General features: G+C 41.8%; 1 protein-coding gene and 1 long non-coding RNA gene across 7 annotated transcripts; one reads left to right on the forward strand and one right to left on the reverse strand.

Annotated features, from left to right (window-relative positions):
* Window positions 1-3,255: 3,255 nt before the first annotated feature.
* LOC127530517 (NACHT, LRR and PYD domains-containing protein 12-like) lies at window positions 3,256-19,956 on the reverse strand. Of its 6 annotated transcripts, XM_051937422.1 has the most exons (15): window positions 18,836-19,951; window positions 18,677-18,757; window positions 15,913-16,195; window positions 13,428-13,511; window positions 10,955-12,806; window positions 10,704-10,877; window positions 10,255-10,428; window positions 9,806-9,979; window positions 9,357-9,530; window positions 6,898-7,071; window positions 6,449-6,622; window positions 6,000-6,173; window positions 5,656-5,829; window positions 5,053-5,099; window positions 3,258-4,902 (listed from the first exon to the last, which is right to left on the reverse strand). In XM_051937422.1, exons 3-15 carry the CDS (start codon window positions 16,187-16,189, stop codon window positions 4,382-4,384), a joined length of 4,173 nt encoding a protein of 1,390 aa, XP_051793382.1. In that variant the 5' UTR covers window positions 16,190-16,195; window positions 18,677-18,757; window positions 18,836-19,951; the 3' UTR covers window positions 3,258-4,381. The 6 variants fall into 6 exon arrangements, with proteins under 6 accessions (XP_051793387.1, XP_051793383.1, XP_051793386.1 ...); XM_051937423.1 differs by lacking the exon at window positions 6,000-6,173 and having other exon boundaries at window positions 3,257-4,902; window positions 18,836-19,954; XM_051937424.1 differs by lacking the exons at window positions 6,000-6,173; window positions 6,449-6,622 and having other exon boundaries at window positions 18,836-19,952.
* On the forward strand, window positions 16,203-17,482 carry LOC127530518 (uncharacterized). The gene is made up of 2 exons (XR_007937098.1): window positions 16,203-17,063; window positions 17,413-17,482. It is a non-coding gene; the product is annotated as an uncharacterized LOC127530518 (long non-coding RNA).
* Window positions 19,957-20,503: the final 547 nt, after the last annotated feature.

Below are 20,503 nucleotides of genomic sequence, written 5' to 3' on the forward strand. Positions count from 1 at the left end.
TATATAAGATTACCACAAGGCTTTACAGAAAGCCCCCCAAGTATACACTCGGGATCTCAGGTGCTCAATGGCAAAATTTCAAATTCCAGAACACAACCAAATTTTGTTGTATGTTGATGACATTCTTGTGACTGCAGACACGCAGGAACACTGTAAACAGACAACGATGGCAGTGTTACTGTCATACAACCAGGCTGAACTCGAGCAGAGAACCACACTACCAAGGCCAAAACACAATTAGAAGGTGATTTATTGGAGAGGGGGGACAACAGAAGAGTGAATCCAATTGAGTGAGTATCGGGGCCTTACGGGGGAAAGAGGGGAGTGAGTCCGGGTGGTCTGGGTTCCAGCCGGGGATCAGCGGCCGTAGGCTCTGGGAGGGGAAGCAGAGTGTGGTGCTGGGTGGAGTGGGATCCCTGGCGGCTGGAGAGGAAGCGTAGCGTGGGCAAGAGAGCAGAATGCTGGCACGGCAGGCTGGAGTTTGTTGGGGTGGCGTGGGTGGTCCGGAGGGAGTGATTCGGTCCAAAAGGGGAGCCGGAGAGGAACAGCAAGCGAGGGTCCAAGCAGCAGGTTTCTGGAGACAACAGGAAAACAAGGTTAGGCATTGGTTTCAAAAAACAACAGGTAAGAGGCTAGAAGGAGACTGACAAAGTGAGTCGAGTCTAACGATCTGGCAGGGTGTTGCAGGAGAGACCGGTCTTTTATTGTCAGAGAGATGATTAGCCAGATGATTGTCAGCTGCTTGGACTCTGGTGGAGGTGACTGATTGGAGAACAGTTTCAGCTGCTTGTTGTTAAGCTCTGCTGTCAGGGAGAAAAAGCAGAGTGATTACCAAAGACTGTCAGGTGTGGGTCAGTGTGAGGGGAGGGCCCTGACAGTTACGACACTTACATGAAACAGGTCATAAGGTTTCGCTAAACTAACTTCAGTTATGGGCTCCACAAGTAGTGTATCAAGGCCATATACTTTCAAAACATGGGAAAGCTCTACTTTCTGCAGGAAAACTGCAATCCAGAATGCTCCAAAGCCACAAACAAAACAACAAATAATGTCCTTTTCCGACCTTTGTAATTTCTGCAGATCTTGGGTTCCAGATTATGCAGTGTTATCTCAGCCACTGCAAGATTTGACATATGGCAAGGACATGTCATTAACAGATGAAATTACTTGGACTGAACATGGTGAGAAGGCTTTTAAAAATCTAAAATTAGCCCTGAAAACTGATGTTGTTTTGGCTCTACCTGACTATAACAAACCGTCTGACCTGTTTGAGTGCAACCCGGTCTCACGGGGATTCGTGAAACTGTCACGTAAATTTTTGTTTCGGTTTCGTGCGCACCAACACGATTTCGTCATGTTTTTCGTGCCGCTCACCACAAAATGTTTTTCGTATTGCTCACAACGAAACCCGCTGTGGTAATCACATCTGAAAGTGGTTTATACCGGCGGATTCATGGCGATCTAAGCTGTCCATCGGCGTATAGTGCTTGTGTGATCGCGTTTGCGGCCGTCAGACATTCTTTAAATTCCTATGCAAATTGGTAAGTGTACCACCGGCTTATGGTTAGGTTATGGTTAGGTTATGGTTAGGGTTATGTTTAGGGACGATGTCATGCAAAATATAGCGTTGGATTCGCCACGGTTTTACATTAAAAATATAATATACACATTCGTTTGAAATACGTTCTGAGTGGCACGAAAAGTCCGCCGTTTAAAATACATTGGTGTGCATTTCGTGGTGAGCGGCACGAAAAACATGACGAAATCGTGTTGGTGCGCACGAAACCGAAACTAAAACTTACGTGACAGTTTCACGAATCCTCGTGAGATCGGGCTGTTGAGTGACAACACCGAATGAAGAAACTAAACCACGACCTGATATTTTTGTTCTACCACGACCTGGTTTTATTGATATTTTTTGTGGACAGTTCCGCTTCGAACAACGTTCGAGACAATCATTGTGAGGGCTGTGCAATAACAGCAACTACAGTCTTAAAAGCTAACTAAACCTGCCGGCGTGTATTGAAAGTATTTTCTTAGTTTTATTTGGAGACCCATTTTCAAACTCCAAAACACTGTTCTATATGGAATAGGCACAAATAAAATCCATTTCTCATAGTAGCATTTATCTCAAAATACAAGAATCATAGTGCAGGACAGCATTATTATTACTGAGAGTGAATATATATATATCTGCTTTCTCAAAATCATTTTTCAGAGAGAATAATTCACATTCATAGAACACAGTGTGCAAAACAATTCAGTTCTAGCCTTTTACACATGTATAATCAAACACCAAAAGCTGGACCAGTAAAAAAGAAGTAAGGAAAGGAAACACTTCTGCACCAGAGAGGCTCTGATCTGTTCAAGCAATCAACAGTGAAACATACAATTAGAACATAACTGCACAAACTTACAAAAAAAAGAGACGGTTAGCAAAACGTCTAGAACTAGTAGCATGAATTTCCTTTTCTTGCTTTTGATACTTTACCTTTTGATGCACTACATGGGTCAAAAGTGACCCAGTCCAGTGGAAAATGGGAATCCTGACCCCCACTGTGCACCCAAGGGTTAAAGGAGTAATGTACAGATGTCCTGTCCTGTGATGCCAAAATATTTAACTGATGCTTAAAGTTGAAATCTGCTGAATATTAACACATTTTAAAGCAGTACATGCTTAGCTAATAGATAACCTGCCTCACATTTATCTACAAGTAATTGAAAACTGTAGAGACAAAAACCTTTAAAGTCTCTACTGAGTGATTGTAAAAAGACACAACAACAGAGAACACTAAGAAAACAGAAACATTTAGAGAAAACAACAGAAACACAACAACTGACCCAAACTAAACTACACACAGCACATCACAACTGTGGACGTCAGAGAGGACAGGAGGAGACAGTATCAGTGGGCGGAGCCAAACTCAGAGGCCCCGCCCATTAAATGGATGAAGCTGTTCATTAATAATAGTGTCAGTGACAGAACAAAACATGGAAACTATTATTTAGCTCATAGTTTTAATCATTATATTGTTAAAGCGTTGAAGTTTCCATCTCAAACATAAATGTTTCTCCACACAACATGATAAAATATTGGTTTAATATCAGAGAACCAAATCAAATAAGACACTAATCCCATGAGATAAATAAGAATTACTAGAATAAAATAGGACCTGATCCTCTACTGTAATCATGTTCATACGTAATCAGATATGGACCTCAATAAATCAGCATCATTCTGGTCTGTTTATGGAACAGAAATACAGAAAACACTTTTTTTTTTTCAAATGTTCACATTTATTGAACTCTCCTTTTATAAAATATTTTATGAACAGCCTGAAATCTGAGTTAAACAAGATTCAACAAAATTATGCTTCAGTTTCATTTACACATGAGCATGACAACTTAAAGATCACAGTGGATCTACAAAGGAAAAAATGTCACACAGCACTGAAAAATATTTGCATATTTCACAGTACACTTAGTAGAAACTGTCAGTATCTACAAGTTATTTGTAATGTACATACATTTCCACATCTGTGTAGTAATCCTGACCACCTGAACTGACTCACCACATCAGACAAAAAAAAAAAAGGAATTTACATAGAAGGAATGAAAAGAAATGAAGGAAATTCAAACTTTAAAAATATCCAGAAAAGTTGTGGCAGTGTGTGATGGACAGAGTTCCACCAAACCAAGACTTTCTACTGAAGCTGAGATTTACTGACATCAACACGACAAAAATACTGATGCTGAAATTTGGGCTTCAAGGAAACATTAAGAAATCCAAAATTAAATATTAAACAAACAAATTATTAAAACTAAGTACAGAGATAAAAAAAAATCCACACATACAGAGTTTTTTTGTTTCAAAATTATTCACTGAGACATTAAAATAATCATCTCTGTTGAATAAGAAATTCATGAAAAGCAAATAAAAATGAACTTAATCCACATAAACAGGTCAGTCTGCTGAAACCAGGATCAAGTGTGGCTGCACAAAAACCTGATTTTCTCTGGACAATAATGTGTGAAAGTCTGTCAGCAGTTTGTAGATTCACTGCTTCCTCTCTGATTTCACACTTTGTGCAGCTCAAATGCTTTTAGTTCAAGTGAGCGTCAGAGGAACACCACATCCTGATTTTCACTCTCAACATTTGACTGGAAAAACACCCAAACACCACATTTGGCTCCTGGAATAATCACAACTTCCATCTTTAAAGAGGAACAAGTTTACAAGGAATCATTTAGAAGGATTTGACAAAGAAACACATTTAATCCATGAATGTGAAAACATGTTTGTGAGGGACAGAGTCATGGAGAGACTCATCTATCTGTTCAACAATGTTTCTGTACCAGGAGGAGACTCTGGAGACTCAACTCAGCACAGAAACACTGAGGAACCAGGATACCAGAACCCAAATCCAGGATACAGAGTTTCAGTGAATGTGGTGTTGAAGGTGTGGAGGTGGATCAGAGAGTCAGAGGAGACTCTGTAGAAGGACAGAGTTCCAGCATCAACGTCCACATAAACTGAAACTCTGTCAGAGACTGAGGAGGACCTGATGGATGTTAGACTGTTCTTGTGCCAGAAAGAGTAACCATCATCAGAGCAGATCAGACTCCAGGACTGATCATTACATCCAAACTGACAGTCATCACTGTTTCCTTTCCTTCTGATTCCTCTGTAACTCACTGAAATATGAACCATTTCTCTCCACTCCACCTCCCAGTAACAGCGACCAGTCAGACCAGTTCTACACAGCAGCTGCCACCAGTCAAACCTGTCTGGATGATCAGGATACAACTGAACCTCCTCCACAGCTGTCACCTTCCTGTTCTTGTCAGACAGTTTCAGTCCTCGGTTTACTGTGTTTTTGTCGACTGTGAGTTGACAGGAATCTGATGGAGAGAACAAACACAACACAGCTGCAGTTATTAATGGATCATGTGATCAGTATTAAAGCTTTGATGATGACCTCAGAGATGTGACACTTTGAAGATGCTTGAATGTGCTGCTTTGTTTCCATCAATCCATTAAAACACACTTACACTTCCTCAGACCTGGTGTCAACCATGGGACTCCTGCAGGCGTCACCCTGAAAGGAGGAGGACGGTCAGAGCAGCAGAGACTCTTTCAGCAGCACACATGGACGTTACATGGCTCTCACACTGTTCCACTGATAAAGGACCAGTCCAACATGGAGACACAGACACCTGAATGCAGCATCTCTAAAGTCCTGTTCTGTGCTCGTCACATTCCAGCTCAGTTTACACTCATTATTCAGCTTTACTCATTGATGCTTCCTCTGTTCATGAAGCTAAGCTAACACTGTACCCTGCTTCTCATCTCTGTGCTAAGATAGACCAGCAGTTTCCCTCTGCTCCCAGGCTTGAATGCTAAGCTATGCTAACAGGTTCTCCCTGATTCCAGTCTTTGTGCTAAGCTGTCATAAAAGTTTCCTTTTGCTTCCATTCTTTATGTAAAACTGAGCTAACAGGTTAAATTTGTTTCCAGTCATTGTGCTAAACTATGCTAACAGTATCCTCTTCTCTTTAACCATGGTGCGGAGTTGAGCGAACAGTGTTCTTCTGCTTCCACTCCTTGTGCTAAGCTAGGCTAACAGTTTACTGAGAGTGTCTGTCTGTCTGTACCTGAGAATTTCCAGTCTACAGTGTGGATCCTCCACTTTAGCTCTCAGCATCTCCTCTCCTGAGTCTCCTGGATGGTTGTAGCTCAGGTCCAGCTCTCTCAGATTTGAGGTCTTGAAGCTCAGAGCTGAGGCCAGAGAAGCACAGCCTTCCTCTGTGACCAGACAGCCTGACAGCCTGCACACACAAAACAACACAAACCTGATGGACAACACTTGGCTGGATGTTTCTCACTCTTTGTTTTCTTCTTTGTCTTTCAGCTACATTTTGGTCCAGATTTGATACGTCTGGTGCAAATCAAGAATCAGTCTTACATTTTCTTTCACTTTCAAAGTGTGAGTCCTGACCTGAGAGCTTCCAGTTTACAGTGTGGACTCTCCAGACCAACAGAAAGACTCTCCACTCCTGAATCCTGCAGGTTATTGTTAGTCAGGTCCAGCTCTGTCACACTGGAGGACTGGGAGCTGAGGACTGAGGACAGAGCTCCACAGCTTCTCTCTGACAGATTACAGCCACTCAGTCTGAAGAGACAAAGAAATGAAAAGAAGTAATACATTAAGTACAATATTTTCTGTCCTGTTGAAAAGACAGCAGTGAATTTAACAGCAAATACATCCCACTATGTCCAGAATACAGCAGCAGCGAGTCCACCTATCAGGTGATCAGGCATCAAAGAGCCATCAGGATAAATCAGCATCTCTGCTGGTAAGAATGTGGACTGTTCAGGTAGTCAAATATTTGAACATTGTTTTCCATTTTAAATGGTCATCAGTTGATCAGGGTGATGAGTCCTGACCTGAGAGCTTCCAGTTTACAGTGTGGGCTCTCCAGACCAACAGAAAGTCTCTCCACTCCTGAATCCTGCAGGTTGTTGTTAGTCAGGTCCAGCTCTGTCACACTGGAGGACTGGGAGCTGAGGACTGAGAACAGAGCTCCACAGCTTCTCTCTGACAGATTACAGCCACTCAGTCTGAAGAGACAAAGAAATGAAAAGAAGTAATACATTAAGTACAGTATTTTCTGTCCTGTTGAAAAGACAGCAGTGAATTTAACAACAAATACATCCCACTATGTCCAGAATACAGCAGCAGTGAGTCCACCTATCAGGTGATCAGGCATCAAAGAGCCATCAGGATAAATCAGCATCTCTGCTGGTAAGAATGTGGACTGTTCAGGTAGTCAAATATTTGAATATTGTTTTCCATTTTAAATGGTCATCAGTTGATCAGGGTGATGAGTCCTGACCTGAGAGCTTCCAGTTTACAGTGTGGACTCTCCAGACCAACAGAAAGTCTCTCCACTCCTGAATCCTGCAGGTTGTTGTTAGTCAGGTCCAGCTCTGTCACACTGGAGGACTGGGAGCTGAGGACTGAGGACAGAGCTCCACAGCTTCTCTCTGACAGATTACAGCCACTCAGTCTGAAGAGACAAAGAAATGAAAAGAAGTAATACATTAAGTACAGTATTTTCTGTCCTGTTGAAAAGACAGCAGTGAATTTAACAACAAATACATCCCACTATGTCCAGGATACAGCAGCAGTGAGTCCACCTATCAGGTGATCAGGCATCAAAGAGCCATTGTTAAGGAAAAATTGTAGGTAATAGGTCATTTCGAACCAACATACAGAAGGTCATCCCTTGACTCTAATTGGAGACACACAGAAGCACACCAACTGCTCAGACAGACAACTATTTGCTGATATAGAAACAACAACAAGGTTAGATCCTGCCTCTTTTCTCTTTCAGACAGTATAAACCCTGCAAGGACAGAGAGACTCCTCAGAGTTGATACTGACAATGCACTTGTTATATCAATTCTCCTGAATTCAGTAAAGCATTTTTCTCTTCATCAGTCATCTGAGTGTTCCTGAGTTCGCCTCCGGTGTTTCCTCACCTGACATCGCAGAAATTCCCTAACAAATTGGCGTCACGAACAGGATCTCCACACAACAAAGACTGGTAAGTGTGCAAATTTTAATAAATTTTGCAGCCTACCATGTCTGAGTTTGGCGAGATTATGTACCTGTTAAAACTTTCTAACCAAATTTAGAAGTAATATTACACCTGCGATCGTCAGATAGGCAATTTGGACATTAAATGCTAGTCGACTCACGAGGCAAGTCCGGCGCAGTGCGCATGTGGATTTCAGTTAGATGTCTTTTCGGAACAGGGGTCTCAGACCAGTGCTAAATTTCTGATTCGGACTTGGGGTCATTTGACCAGTGCTAAAATCTACAAAGCATGTCCACTGCTGAAAGAGGCAGTGTAGAGCGTTAGGATCGAGTAGGATACCTGGGTCGCCTTTCGGGGAAGGGTAGACTCGACCTTAGGGGACACCCTATAAGCTAGTCGGCTCACGAGGAGTCCGGCGCAGTACGCATGTGGAGGGGGTGTCCAGCATTTGGTTCGGCGGGGTTTATAAGACTCAGAGGAATATTGTACCTGAGCTAGGTCGTGCGCAGACCTATAAAGTCAATATGTTGACACTCAGATCCAAAACTTGAAAATCCACGTTAATTTTGAGGAAACTCCATCTATGATCACACTCACAGGAGCTCAGCTGCAGTTGAGAGGAATGTGTATCCGTCTATTGTTTGTTTCCATTCTTGCTGGTGTGTGTGTGTGTGAGTGCTGATAACCATGGGTGTTTCACAGTCCAAGATAGATGACACTCAAAGCTCCAAAAACACACAGGAAAAATCCATTTCTACATCTAAAAGTAAAACAGATGCATCCACACATAGTGGTCCTGTAAACGATCCTCAATCTGAAACATACCGAGTGTGCTTTCCTATGGACACTCCGGCTGGAGAAATAGGAAGGGCGAAGGGCTGGCGTTATGTTGTAGAATTTAGTTATCAGATGAGTAAATGGAGTAAAGAGGAATGGAAATATGTTGGTTCTTTTGATTAAGAGAAGCTTGATTTTGCGGCATCAAAGCTAAATCCGCACTTTGGTGATCCACAGTAGGATCATGCATAAATGTGTGAATGTGTGAAGGTGTGGATTGATCTCAATTTCAATGTATTTAATTTTCTACAGGATTTAAATTTACCACAGCAATTGAGTTCATTTTTATTGTGTATTTGTGTATATGATTGTAGAATACTATGATTTTTAAAAATGAATTTCTAACGTGTTGAATATTAAAGAATCAAGTTTGTGGAGCTCTCTGGCAATAGTTTCCACACACTTAAATTTTTCCTTACATTTAGGTTTGATCTTACGATCAAAAAGGAGGGATTTGTTAAGGAAAAATTGTAGGTAATAGGTCATTTCGAACCAACATACAGAAGGTCATCCCTTGACTCCAATTGGAGACACACAGAAGCACACCAACTGCTCAGACAGACAACTATTTGCTGATATAGAAACAACAACAAGGTTAGATCCTGCCTCTTTTCTCTTTCAGACAGTATAAACCCTGCAAGGACAGAGAGACTCCTCAGAGTTGATACTGACAATGCACTTGTGATGTCAATTCTCCTGAATGCAGTAAAGCATTTTCTCTACATCAGTCATCTGAGTGTTCCTGAGTTCGCCTCCGGTGTTTCCTCACCTGACATCGCAGAAATTCCCTAACAGCCATCAGGATAAATCAGCATCTCTGCTGGTAAGAATGTGGACTGTTCAGGTAGTCAAATATTTGAACATTGTTTTCCACTTTAAATGGTCATCAGTTGATCAGGGTGATGAGTCCTGACCTGAGAGCTTCCAGTTTACAGTGTGGACTCTCCAGTCCAACAGAAAGACTCTCCACTCCTGAATCCTGCAGGTTGTTGTTAGTCAGGTCCAGCTCTGTCACACTGGAGGACTGGGAGCTGAGGACTGAGGACAGAGCTCCACAGCTTCTCTCTGACAGATTACAGCCACTCAGTCTGAAGAGACGAAGAAATGAAAAGAAGTAATACATTAAGTACAGTATTTTCTGTCCTGTTGAAAAGACAGCAGTGAATTTAACAAGAAATACATCCCACTATGTCCAGAATACAGCAGCAGTGAGTCCACCTATCAGGTGATCAGGCATCAAAGAGCCATCAGGATAAATCAGCATCTCTGCTGGTAAGAATGTGGACTGTTCAGGTAGTCAAATATTTGAACATTGTTTTCCATTTTAAATGGTCATCAGTTGATCAGGGTGATGAGTCCTGACCTGAGAGCTTCCAGTTTACAGTGTGGGCTCTCCAGACCAACAGAAAGACTCTCCACTCCTGAATCCTGCAGGTTATTGTTAGTCAGGTCCAGCTCTGTCACACTGGAGGACTGGGAGCTGAGGACTGAGGACAGAGCTCCACAGCTTCTCTCTGACAGATTACAGCCACTCAGTCTGAAGAGACGAAGAAATGAAAAGAAGTAATACATTAAGTACAGTATTTTCTGTCCTGTTGAAAAGACAGCAGTGAATTTAACAACAAATACATCCCACTATGTCCAGAATACAGCAGCAGTGAGTCCACCTATCAGGTGATCAGGCATCAAAGAGCCATCAGGATAAATCAGCATCTCTGCTGGTAAGAATGTGGACTGTTCAGGTAGTCAAATATTTGAACATTGTTTTCCATTTTAAATGGTCATCAGTTGATCAGGGTGATGAGTCCTGACCTGATAGCTTCCAGTTTACAGTGTGGACTCTCCAGTCCAGCAGAAAGTCTCTCCACTCCTGAATCCTGCAGGTTGTTGTTAGTCAGGTCCAGCTCTGTCACACTGGAGGACTGGGAGCTGAGGACTGAGGACAGAGCTCCACAGCTTCTCTCTGACAGATTACAGCCACTCAGTCTGAAGAGACGAAGAAATGAAAAGAAGTAATACATTAAGTACAGTATTTTCTGTCCTGTTGAAAAGACAGCAGTGAATTTAACAACAAATACATCCCACTATGTCCAGAATACAGCAGCAGTGAGTCCACCTATCAGGTGATCAGGCATCAAAGAGCCATCAGGATAAATCAGCATCTCTGCTGGTAAGAATGTGGACTGTTCAGGTAGTCAAATATTTGAATATTGTTTTCCATTTTAAATGGTCATCAGTTGATCAGGGTGATGAGTCCTGACCTGAGAGCTTCCAGTTTACAATGTGGACTCTCCAGTCCAGCAGAAAGACTCTCCACTCCTGAATCCTGCAGGTTGTTGTTAGTCAGGTCCAGCTCTGTCACACTGGAGGACTGGGAGCTGAGGACTGAGGACAGAGCTCCACAGCTTCTCTCTGACAGATTACAGTCACTCAGTCTGAAGAGACAAAAAGCAGATTATACTGATCAGACAGCAGGAAAATGAAAAAGTATCTTCAGTCTCCAACTACTTACAGAACTTTCTTGGAGGCTTTGACCACTGGCAGCAGCCTCAGAAGAACATCCTCTGAAGCAGAGTATTTCTTCAGGTCAAACACGTCCAGATCTTCTCCTGATGAGAGTAAAATGAAGCCCAGAGCTGACCACTGAGCAGGAGACAGTTTATCTGTGGACAGATGTCCTGATCTCAGGGACTGTTGGACCTCCTCCATGAGAGAAACATCCTTCAGTTCATACAGACAGTGGAACAGATTGATGCTTCTCTCTGCAGACACATCCTCAGTGATCTTCTTCTTGATGTACTCTACTGTTTTCTGATTGGTCTGTGAGCTCCTGTCTGATGTTCTCAGCAGATCCTGTAATTTGTTCTGATTGGATGTTAGTGACAGACCCAGGAGGAAGCGCAGGAACAAGTCCAGGTGTCCGTTTGGACTCTGTAAGGCCTCGTCCACAGCTCTCTGGTAGAACACTGTTGTTGGATCAAGTTTCTTTCTGAACAGTATAGACCACCAGGATGTTGTTTGTTGTTCTTCCTCCAGCAGGTTGATTCCAGAGGTGATGAAGGTCTGATGGACATGAAGAGCAGCCAGAAACTCCTGAACGCTCAGATGGATGAAGCTGAACGTCTTGTCTTCCTGTTTCTGTCTTCGCTCTGCTTTGAAGATCTCTGTGAACACTCCTGAGTACACTGAGGCTTCAATCACATCGATGCCACTTTCACTCAGATCTTTCTCATAAAAGATCAAATTGCCCTTTTGCAGTTGTTCAAAAGCCAGTTTGGCTAATGAGTTAATGTACCGAATGCACGTCTCTGGACCGTACTTTTCTTTTGTGTGATTAATCTGAAATCTTAGAAACTCTGCATACATCTCAGTCAGGGTTCTGGGCAGATCTCCTCCCTCTCTGCTTCTCAGCAGCTCCTCCAGAACTGTAGCAGTGATCCTGCAGAACACTGGGATGTGGCACATGATGTGGAGGCTTCGTGACTTCTTCATGTGGGAGATGATGCTGATGGCCTGCTTCTCATCTCTGAATCTCTTCCTGAAGTACTCCTCCTTCTGTGGGTCGGTGAACCCTCTGACCTCTGTCTCCATGTCCACATAGTGAGGAGGGATCTGATTGGCTGCTGCAGGCCGTGTGGTTATCCAGAGGCAAGCTGAGCGCAGCAGGTTTCCACTGATAAGTTCCCTCAGCAGGACTTCGATTTTAATTGACTTTGTTATGTCAATGGAGCGAATGTTGTCATGAAAGTCCAGATGAAGGCGATTCATATCCAGTCCGTCAAACACAAACAGCAGTTTGAATCTGCTCTTCTTGTAGCTGCTGTTTCCTGATGACTGCAGAGCTGTAAAGATGTAATTCAGAGCCTCCTCTGTGATGTCTTCAGTTTCTGGGATACAGAAATGAATGAGCTCTGCCAAACGAAACTTTTTTCCCTGCAGTGAATTCAAGGCACGGAAAGTGAACGGGAAAATAAGATGCACGTCTTGATTGGTTCTTCCTTCAGCCCAGTCCAACACAAACTTGCGCATGAGGAATGTTTTTCCAATCCCTGCAATCCCATTGGTCAGCACTGTTCTGATGGGTATGTCTTTTCCAGAAGGATGCTTGAAAATGTCTCTGGGTTCGATCCGTGTCTCTGTGTCTGATGGCTTCCACACCTTGTCAATCTGTAGGACCTCATGCTGTGTGTTGTCGTGCACGTCTCGGCCAGCAATGATGTACAGCTCAGTGTAGATATCAACCAGAAGTTGCTTATCTGCTGCCCACCCCTCTGTTGTAACCAGAAACGAGTCCTGGAAGTTCGACTGAAGCTTCTGTTGGTAATATGTGATGGGACGTGGTTCTGGTACCTTAACAGTCTGATCTGTGTCAAACATGAAGGGAACAGTGTGAGGTGTGTGTCTACAGAAACCTCTGATGTTGTTAGAAAAACACAAGCAACTCAAAGGAGGTTGACTGAAACTGACTGAAAGAGCAACTCAGCTAAAGTACTACCCAGATGGTTAACCGTCAGGGAAAACAGGACAGGAATTTGGATGGAGGCAATCAGAAAGTAGGTGAGTTTCCACAATTCCAATTTAAGCTGTTCTTAGAGTTCCTATAAGGCAAGCCCTTTTAGACAATAGAACCTAAAAACAGATATCTGGACCAGCAGCCCTGTTCTGGACTCCCTGGGGTCCTTGTCAAAATACATCTACTGAAGGAGTCACAGGAACCACAGCGATACAGGAGTGGAACTGGAGAATGTTTAACTTTCTAACCCAGCTTAAAATGGGCACCAGTTTTAAACACTGGATTTGAGGATCACCAGCAACAAAACTGACTATTTTGCTACAGCTACACTACAACCTGCTGCCTCATGAAACTCCATAGACAACCACTGTTCTGTGTTGTACAAAACAACCTGCTGAAACTCTGCTTCTATTTATGGCATGATGATCTGCTGCCATCTTTCTTTACATTCCAAAGAATCCATCAGTTTTACCTTCAGTCTGAGGAAGAGGAGGCTGAGTCTGAGAGGAGGAAGAGTCTCTGTTCCCTGAAGTCTCTCCAACATCACTGACATTCACTGACAGACAGTTAGAGATCACGTTTTATATTTTCCACTGCTTACTGCTTTGATTTATGTCTTTTTATTTCATTTACACCAGACTTAGAAGGGACTTTATGTTGACATTTATTGATGAGTTTATGGTGTTGACTAACTCTGGTTTTCTGACACCAAACTGCTCCTTCAAAGTAAAACCTAATGTTCCTCTGACATTAGTCTGCCATATCCAGACCATTCTGAAGAACAGAGTGTTCTCGCTTCACCTCATCATCATTCTGCTATAGAGGGAAGAAGGTCTGTCTTTTTAAAGCAGCCACAGTCATCCAGGGTGGAGCTAAGCCCAGGATGCAGCAACAGTGTCCCCTTAAGTAGTCAGCCAACATGGCTGCCTTACTGCTGGATCCAAACCCTCTGAAGACTTGACATTTTCAGTGTGGTAGGTCACTGGGAGGTTGTTGATGGTTTAAAAGTATAACATAATATTACATAGTACTACATACTAACATGTCAGATGGTACGCACAGAAAAAGATGTAGTCTGTCCGAATTTATATTACATGTGGACACAGGAGAAACTGACAGAACCTGAACTCTATCACTCTGTAACAGAACCATCATGTATCATTTTGACTAGGGATGAGCGAGTACACCACTATCTGTATCTGTATACCCATCCAAATGATCTGTATCCGTACCTGTACTCCGAGGGGCGTGGCCTAAACCACAGATGGGCGTGGCTTAACCTGAAATAGGGCGGGGCATACATCGGTACACTATTTTAAGTCTGAAATTGATATGGATTGCTCAGAAGTTGCTATATTTATTGTTTATTTGAAAACTATTTACAGAACAGTCTCAATGATACAATGTACAAGTTTTTTTTTCAAATTTTAGTCAGAACATGAATATTCTTAAAATTATATAAATGATTATTTATTCACACAACAACCTCAGAACTGAGATTTGAATATTTTTGATCACAATAGTAAAGGAACTATTTACAGAACAAGCATTTTTTTTTATTGAGTCAGAACATGAATATTTTTAAGTGTATGAATAAATTTACATAACAGCTTCATAACTGAGATTCATTGCTTTTGATCACAACAGTAAATGAACTATTTACAGAACTTTTTTTTTTTTATTAAATCAGAAAATGAATATTTTAAGTGCATGAATGTATAGAATGCATGGAGTAAGAAATTATGAACAAGCCATGCAAGAGTTGTCTTAGTTCTCAAAGTCAAAGTTATTTTTTTATTTTAATTTTATTTTTAAAAAAACAGACGGGAGTGGAGGCAGTGACGAGCCGTTTACAGCTCTGTCTTGTCAAATGCACCACGTAGGCCTACGTGAATAGAAGCGAGCAGAGAAAACCTGACCGGAGTGGAGGCAGTGACCGACAAGACACGAGCTGCTTTCAACTCTGTCTTGTTGAATGCACTGCGTACCTACGTCATGAAACAAGTTCACCAAGTAACTTTAAATATCATAAAAACAAAAATAGAGGCGAGCTGAAGAATACTGAGAAGCACTGTTCGCACTGTGAGCTAGAGTCATGCCAAGCAAGCACAGAGAGAACGCGTTGTCACTGTCTGAGTGAAAGCGACAGTGTTGCCAACTCCTCAGTAAGAAAAGTAGCTGTTGACTGTCCGAAAAGTCGCTAGAAGTCGCTAAATGGCGTCATCACCTAATTTGCATAATTTCCAGTTTGCATGTAATTTTAATCAACGTTGTAGGAGAGAGGAATAACGTTGTGGAAGAGACAAAAAGTGAGTATAAAACACCCAAAATATGTTTTTGAACTAGAGGCTAAATGTTGTGATTTATTTTAGTATGACAGTGAAGAAACGTTTTCATTTACATCTCCGCTTAAAGCCAGGATGGGATCTGCAGCGACTTTGCGCATGCGCGATTCATCTGCCGTCTGGCCACGGAGTGATGTGGGTCTGCTCTAAACAGACAGTGGGATGCTGCGGGGCTCCTACACGGACCGCCTGTGAGTGCTTTGGGACGGGGAGGAGCTCACAGCAGCACCGGCTGTTTGTTGAGGACAGTAGCTGCAGAACGTTCCGAACTTTCATGTCAGAATCTCTAAAACACCAGAAAAATTCGCTAGATTTGTCGCTAGTCGCTTTTGACAAAAAAAAGTCACCAGGAGGCTTTGGAAAGTCGCTAGATTTAGCGAGAAAGTCGTTAAGTTGGCAACACTGGAAAGCGAAAGACACAGCTTCTCTGGCTAGAGCCAGTCTGTGTAGGAGGAGCGGGCGCTGTGTGTGACTGGCCAATCACAGAGTGAAGACAGTAGTTGTTGCCCAATGAGGATTTCCCATCAGCATGAGTACGAATAATGACGAGTACTCGGCTCACCCCTAATTCTGACTGAAATGATATCATGTCGTTCTTGTCTTGTGACTGACCTTCTGGTCCTGAGCTGCTGGCAGGTAAACTCTGCAGCAGATCATTCCTGTGGATCTTCTCTAAAACCACCCTGGTCACCTGTACAGCTCTCTGAAGTCCATAAGTCCGCACCATCACATCCACAGTTTTACAACTGTCTGTTGTCTGTAGTTGGCTCTTTTTGATGGCTGGGAGGTCTTGAACATTGTTGGTCTTCTGCAGGAACCACTGGAATGTATGCAGTTCAGATCTACTCAGATCATCCAGGATCTTTTTGAGGTCCTCAGCCGTCATCATGGCTCCCTGATAAAGTCAAAGAATATGTCAGCAGTTAATGAACAGTTGTGTTGTTGGTGTGGTGGAGGTTGTTGTCTAGCAGCAGGACTGCAGTTAATCCTACAGGATCACTGACAGCAACACTGAGGGGAACCAGCAGGGGGCGCTCACTGCTGTCTGTTAAATATTACTCATGGAAGTCACTCTGCAGTCACTGGACCACAACAGAGAGACGATCCCACATTATTACACTTTGACCATCAGAGGCTCCAAATAAACATGAACTCTGATCCTTCACAGAACAAGTCCAGGATCAGAGTCAGACTGGAGTCCAGGATCAGAGTCAGACTGGAGTCCAGGATCAGAGTCAGACCGGAGTCCAGGATCAGAGCCTCATATCACCCTGCTGAAAAAAGTCAGAGAAACCATTAGGTATATTCTATTGGTTTCTAATGGTTCCTGATGGTTTGTAATAGTTTCTAATGGGTAGTTATGCTTTCCTAATGGTTAGTTCGTTTTTCTAATGGGATTATATTTTGTCCTACACAAATCAACATGACTTTTACTAATAGTTCCTACAGGAGTCTAATGGTTCCTACAGGAGTCTAATGGTTCCCACAGAAGTCTTAATGGTTCCTACAGGTGTTTTTATACCAGTCTAATGGTCACTATACAATGGTTTAGTGGTCACTACAGGGTGTTTTCTCTAATGGTTCCTATTGTGATGGGGGAACACAGATGTTATACCTGTTAAGAATTCTTCAAGTTACTGTTTTGTATTCATGCTTTTATTTTGGAAGAGGCGCTCTTATTGTTTGATTGTGTAGCCAGTTCCTTCCTGTTTCACGAGTGCAGCGGTCAACGTGTTCACAGCATTGTAGCAGTCACTGACGATGTAAGTCATGTTCATAATCACCTGAATCAAATGTGTACATGCTACTTACCTCTTCTGTTAGTGCTGTTTAGTTCCAGAGATGTGTTTGAACCTGTTAGAATGTCCGTTTTTCATTATTAGCATGATCGCTAACTAGCATCAGTCAAGCTAACGGAGATGACTTGCAGTGCTGTTAGTCTCGGTTTGCTCTGCTTACATGTGTATGATATATGTGTTTGATATGCGTTGATATGAATGAGTGTGTTTTATCAGTTACTGTGTTTATTGCTGCATTAGATTACAGTAGGACACAATAATGATCTTGTATTTGTTTATTTAGCATTCTTATTTGTTTATTTGTACATTGTAGAAACTGCTGCTGTTGATGCTGCCCAAGCTGATGCTGATGCTGTTCTACATACAGTAAACAGTTAAACGGCCCTCTGATGTCTCGTGTGCTCTCTGACCGGAGCCCTGCAGTGGTCAGTTAGATTAGAAATCAGCATTCAGAGGTCATAACTCCTCAACAATACCCTTCTTTAGTGATCACATCTTAGCTTTAATGTTTATAAAATATAATACGATCACCTTTGGCTTTTTGCAATTGAATTTGTGATTAAATCATATTTGGTCTCTTGTAATAAAATCTTTGTTCATGACTCGTCCATCTAAGAGGAGGAAAAGAAAAGAACACGACAGAGGTGCCAACTACAAGAGAAATGCAGGTCTTTTATTGACAAACATACACATACACAAAAACAACACTTTCATTTAATTTTATTAGTATGTATTATTATTCATTGTATCATCAAAGTCATATATCATAAGTATCATAAGTAATCATAGTATCATCATTAAAAAATAAATAAAAATGACAAACTGCAATGAGTTGTCACACCCCATATGTCCTGTTCCCAATACGGAGGGGACAATATTTGAATACATACACAATTACACACATGCATAGATGTCTGTGGTGCCCAGTGTTAAGATTTTTTTTTTTTGCATGAAGCTTAAGTAATGACGCCATGGTTGGTTGGTGTCATTTTTGAGCGGATTTGCAGACAAAAAAAAAGATATTTTTTTGTTGCAGCAATAGGTTTCAGTAAGTTTTAGTTTTCAGTGGGACCAGTTTTCTAATGGTTTGACATCCCAATGGGACCAGTACATTCCTGATGGTTTGACATCCTAATGGGACCAGTAGGTTCCTAATGGTTTCTTCTAATGGTTCCTAATGGTGTTCCAATTCCCATTAGACCAGTAGAATCCTAATGGTTCCTAATGGTTTTTCCTAATGGTATTCCACTGGATTTTTCAGCAGGGCAGGGTTTTATAGTTTTATACTGAGTCTGTTCAGAGTCCAGACCAAACACTGACTGCTACTAAACAGATTATTACTGCACTAAATGTCTCTGATGGACTCCGCAGCAAACTGTTGTGATGCTGATTTCCATCAGACTGGATGTCAAATGGAGGCTGAACCATGAAAACAGCTCTGAGGTCTGGACCACCAAGCAGGATCTGAGCTCATGGAGGAACTTCAGCTTTACTGTCATGTCGTTTTGTTTTCTCCACAAGCATTTCCTTCAGGTTAAATAATATTCTGTCTTAAAGAGAATCAAAGTTCCACTCACTCAGCTTCTTCCTCTGCAGCTCTCTGCTGTGTGGACCAGGTCTGAGAGAAAATCCTCCTCTGTGTCTGCAGGCTGCCGTCACTTTGAGACACAAAGAGCAAAGATCAGCTGCTGCACCTTTAGATGACGTTAATATGAGACATGATGAAGCTGCAGCACCTTCCTGGAGAAGATCAGCTGCTGCACTTCTGCTATCAGTCCAGCAGATGGAGTCATGGAGCTGCAGAGACTCACAGAGAAACCGAAAGTAAAGAAGACATGACGCAGTTTATATTCTGAAGAAACAAAGAAACATCAGCAGCTGATCAAACTGACTGAAGTCAATCAATAATCTAATAGAAATATTGACTGATTACAGTCAATCAATAACCTAATAATCATACTGATCCACGTTTAAACAGCAGTGATCCAGAGTCTGTGGTGAAATAAGAAGTGAACATGTAGAAACATGACAGAGCAGAAACAAACAGCAACATTACTGAAGTTAAAGCAGCAAACAAAGCAAACTTACACTTTATTCAAAGCTCTGAAGAAGAAGAAGAAGAAGAAAGTTTCCAGTCCACTCCTGGATGCTCAGAAACAATGAACTGTTAACTGGAACCAGTCAGGACTCCACCTATGAGGAAGCAGCAGGCAGAGTTTCACAATAAGAGCACATTTTACAGGCTGATTCTGACTGATTTCATGTGGCTGATTATTTCAACATTCAACCTTTTTAATGTTAAAGACCAACAAATGGACTGAGTCTAATTAAAACCTGACTGAAGGAGCAGCAGAGTCACAAACTGCAGCTTCTGATCAACACACTGCTTCCTCCAGCAGCCACAAACTGACCGTCCACCCACTTTACTCTGATTTCTAACCACTGATTCAGGATCTGGAATGTTGGACAAGCAGATGGAATAAGTTCTGATAATATGAAGGAAAACTAAGGAGTCATTTAAAGATTAATCTTTGAGCCCATTAACAATAAATAAAAACAAAAAGATAATCCAGAAGTCAGCTGGTGATTTTTTTGTGAACCAGGTGTAGCTGCAGGTCACAATAATAGAAAACTAAACACACAGAATACTTTAATATGAAATCTGTGGACACTGCAGTAAAAAGATGATTTCAACTGAACTTTCAGAACTGCGCAGCAGGTTGTATCATAAAAACTTTACTGGATCACAGGAAGCAGCTTAGTTTAGTTCTTCTGCTTTAAAGGCTTCAAACTGGACTTTAACAGCATTCTGTTGACACACCGACCCACTCATTCATTCATTCATTCATTCATTCAGTCACTTTAACACGTTCACAGATCGGATCTTCAAGTAATTTATTACAGGAGAAATTATTTCATAAAAAATGCCTGAAATTTTTTCATTTTTTTCTCCTTCTGTCATTCACTCAGAATCTGCACATTGTAAAAGTAGATCCAATAATCAGTGGTTGTGGATGAGATGAGAACATTTTAAACCTCCAGAACTCTTTAACTAGCATCAGGCTAACACAAATATTTCTGTGGATGCTAAAACTTGTCATAGCTGCTCCATCACTTCTGAAAGTTTAGTTAAACTTTCTTTTCATCTCATTTTAGTGATGAAGTATTTCATGTTAAAGTATTCTACATGTGTTGTTTCAGATGGTTCTGACAATATCACTGTTTTCATTGTTTTCATGACGTCATTATTGTGGATTCTGAGTCGAAATGATGAAAAACATCACATTTCAATGTGATTTTTCTCAGTAAGTATTTTATACATTAGTCTATAATTTTGTGTAGACAGTGAACCCTCGCTATAACGGGGTTCACCTTTCACGGCTTCGCTGTTTCACGGATTTTTT

This window comes from Acanthochromis polyacanthus, chromosome 17 (assembly GCF_021347895.1).
Source record: "Acanthochromis polyacanthus isolate Apoly-LR-REF ecotype Palm Island chromosome 17, KAUST_Apoly_ChrSc, whole genome shotgun sequence".
Taxonomy (NCBI): Eukaryota; Metazoa; Chordata; class Actinopteri; family Pomacentridae; genus Acanthochromis; species Acanthochromis polyacanthus.